Below are 1,971 nucleotides of genomic sequence, written 5' to 3' on the forward strand. Positions count from 1 at the left end.
AGTCACATTCTAGCCACATTCACACTGATTACACAAGCAATACCAATCCCCGCCCTCAATTCGCCCATACCCATATCCCTACTCTACACATAACCAACACAATGGTAAGGAGAGAGAAAAAAAAAGAGAAGATGAACACTTACCTTGTGGTGTTGATGTGGGATGGAGTGCAATTTGAATTCGTGTGTGAGAGGGAGGGAATGGGAAGGTGTGGGCGATTTTCGTTTCGGACACAAAGGGAATGGGAAGGGTTAAGGAATGAAAAATGAAAAGAGGGTTGTGTCTATCCTATATCAGGGAAACGAAAACATACAAACCGGGTCGACCCGCGCGATACGTCCGCATCGCGGATGGATCGCGCGAAGCTGCAGGATATCAGGCGATCTGTCCGCATCGCGGGTGGATCGCGCAATTCACTGGGCACTTTGTCTATTTTCTTTGTTTCAGCTCAATTCCTGCAACATGAACAAACGTGACTTATATTTTACAAATTGGTGGGTTGCCTCCCATCTAGCGCCTTAGTTAGGGTCGTGGCACGACACTTTTCTTTTTCACACGGGTTGCCTCCCGAGTAGCGCCTGATTTAACGTCGCGGCACGACGCAAGCTCTCCTCAAGCCTCTTCTAGATCGATGGTGGTCTTGGCGCGTTCAGTGGCCTCCCCGTAGTAATGCTTCACTCTCTGTCCGTTCACCAAGAATGTCTCATCCGAGTGGGGTCTTCTAAGCTCGACAGCACCATGTGCAGTCAGACGAACTACCTCGAATGGTCCGGACCATTTCCTCTTTAGCTTTCCACTTAAAATCTTCAGCCTGGAGTTATACAACAATACTAACTGTCCAGGCTCAAAGTCACGAGATTGGATGCGCCTGTCATGAATTCTTTTGGTGCGCTCTTTATACATTTTCGCGTTTTCATAAGCATGATGGCGAAATTCATCCAACTCGTGCAGCTGCAACAGTCTCTTCTCTCCAACTTGAACCATGTCGAGATTCAGCTTCTTGATCGCCCAATATGCTCTATGCTCAATCTCGACTGGTAGATGACATGCCTTACCAAAGACGAGCTTATAAGGGGATGTACCGATCAGAGTTTTGTAAGCTGTTCTGTATGCCCACAGAGCGTCATCAAGCTTCAATGACCAATCTTTTCTACTTACACTCACAGTCTTTTCCAAAATCCTCTTGATCTCCCTGTTCGATACCTCCACTTGACCACTTGTCTGAGGGTGATAGGCAGTCGCTATCTTATGTTTCACCCCATACTTGAGCAACAATTTATCAAAATGCCGATTGCAGAAGTGTGTTCCTTGATCACTAATGATAGCCCGCGGGGTCCCAAACCTCGTAAAAATGTTCTTTTTCAGAAATCGCGCCACTACATTATCATCATTGGTGGGAAGTGCAATGGCCTCCACCCACTTCGAAACATAGTCTACAGCCACCAATATGTATTTATTTCCCTTGGATGGTATAAAGGGACCCATGAAGTCAATACCCCATACATCAAACAGCTCGATTTCGAAGATGCCCTTCAAAGGCATTTCATGACGCTTGGAAATATTTCCGGTTCTCTGGCAGCTATCACAAGCTCGCACAAATTCATGAGCGTCTTTGAACAGAGTTGGCCGGTAGAATCCGGACTAGAGGACCTTAGCCGCTGTTCTGTCCCCAGCATGATGTCCTCCATAGGGTGATGAATGACACTTCTCAAGAATTGCTGGGACCTCTTCCTCTGGAACACATCTTCTGATTAACTGATCTGTCCCGCCCGGTAAAGATAGGGCTCATCCCACACATAGAAACGACTATCATGCAGAATTCGCTTCTTCTTCTCGTGATTAGCACCAGGAGGGTAAATCTCACTCACTATAAAGTTTACCATGTCTGCATACCATGGCACCTCAGCTAAATTAAGAGCAAAAGTTGTTCGTCCGGAAAAGTCTCATTAATCCCCACTACTTCATCAACAT

At 46.4% G+C, this 1,971-nt stretch overlaps 1 protein-coding gene across 1 annotated transcript; it reads right to left on the reverse strand.

Moving 5' to 3' along the window:
• Window positions 1–612: 612 nt before the first annotated feature.
• LOC132644082 (uncharacterized) lies at window positions 613–984 on the reverse strand. The gene has a single exon (XM_060360634.1). The coding sequence runs from the start codon at window positions 982–984 to the stop codon at window positions 613–615; it is 372 nt and encodes a 123-aa protein (XP_060216617.1).
• Between the last annotated feature and the right edge of the window lie 987 nt (window positions 985–1,971).

Source organism: Lycium barbarum, chromosome 6 (assembly GCF_019175385.1).
Source record: "Lycium barbarum isolate Lr01 chromosome 6, ASM1917538v2, whole genome shotgun sequence".
In the NCBI taxonomy this organism is placed as follows: Eukaryota; Viridiplantae; Streptophyta; class Magnoliopsida; order Solanales; family Solanaceae; genus Lycium; species Lycium barbarum.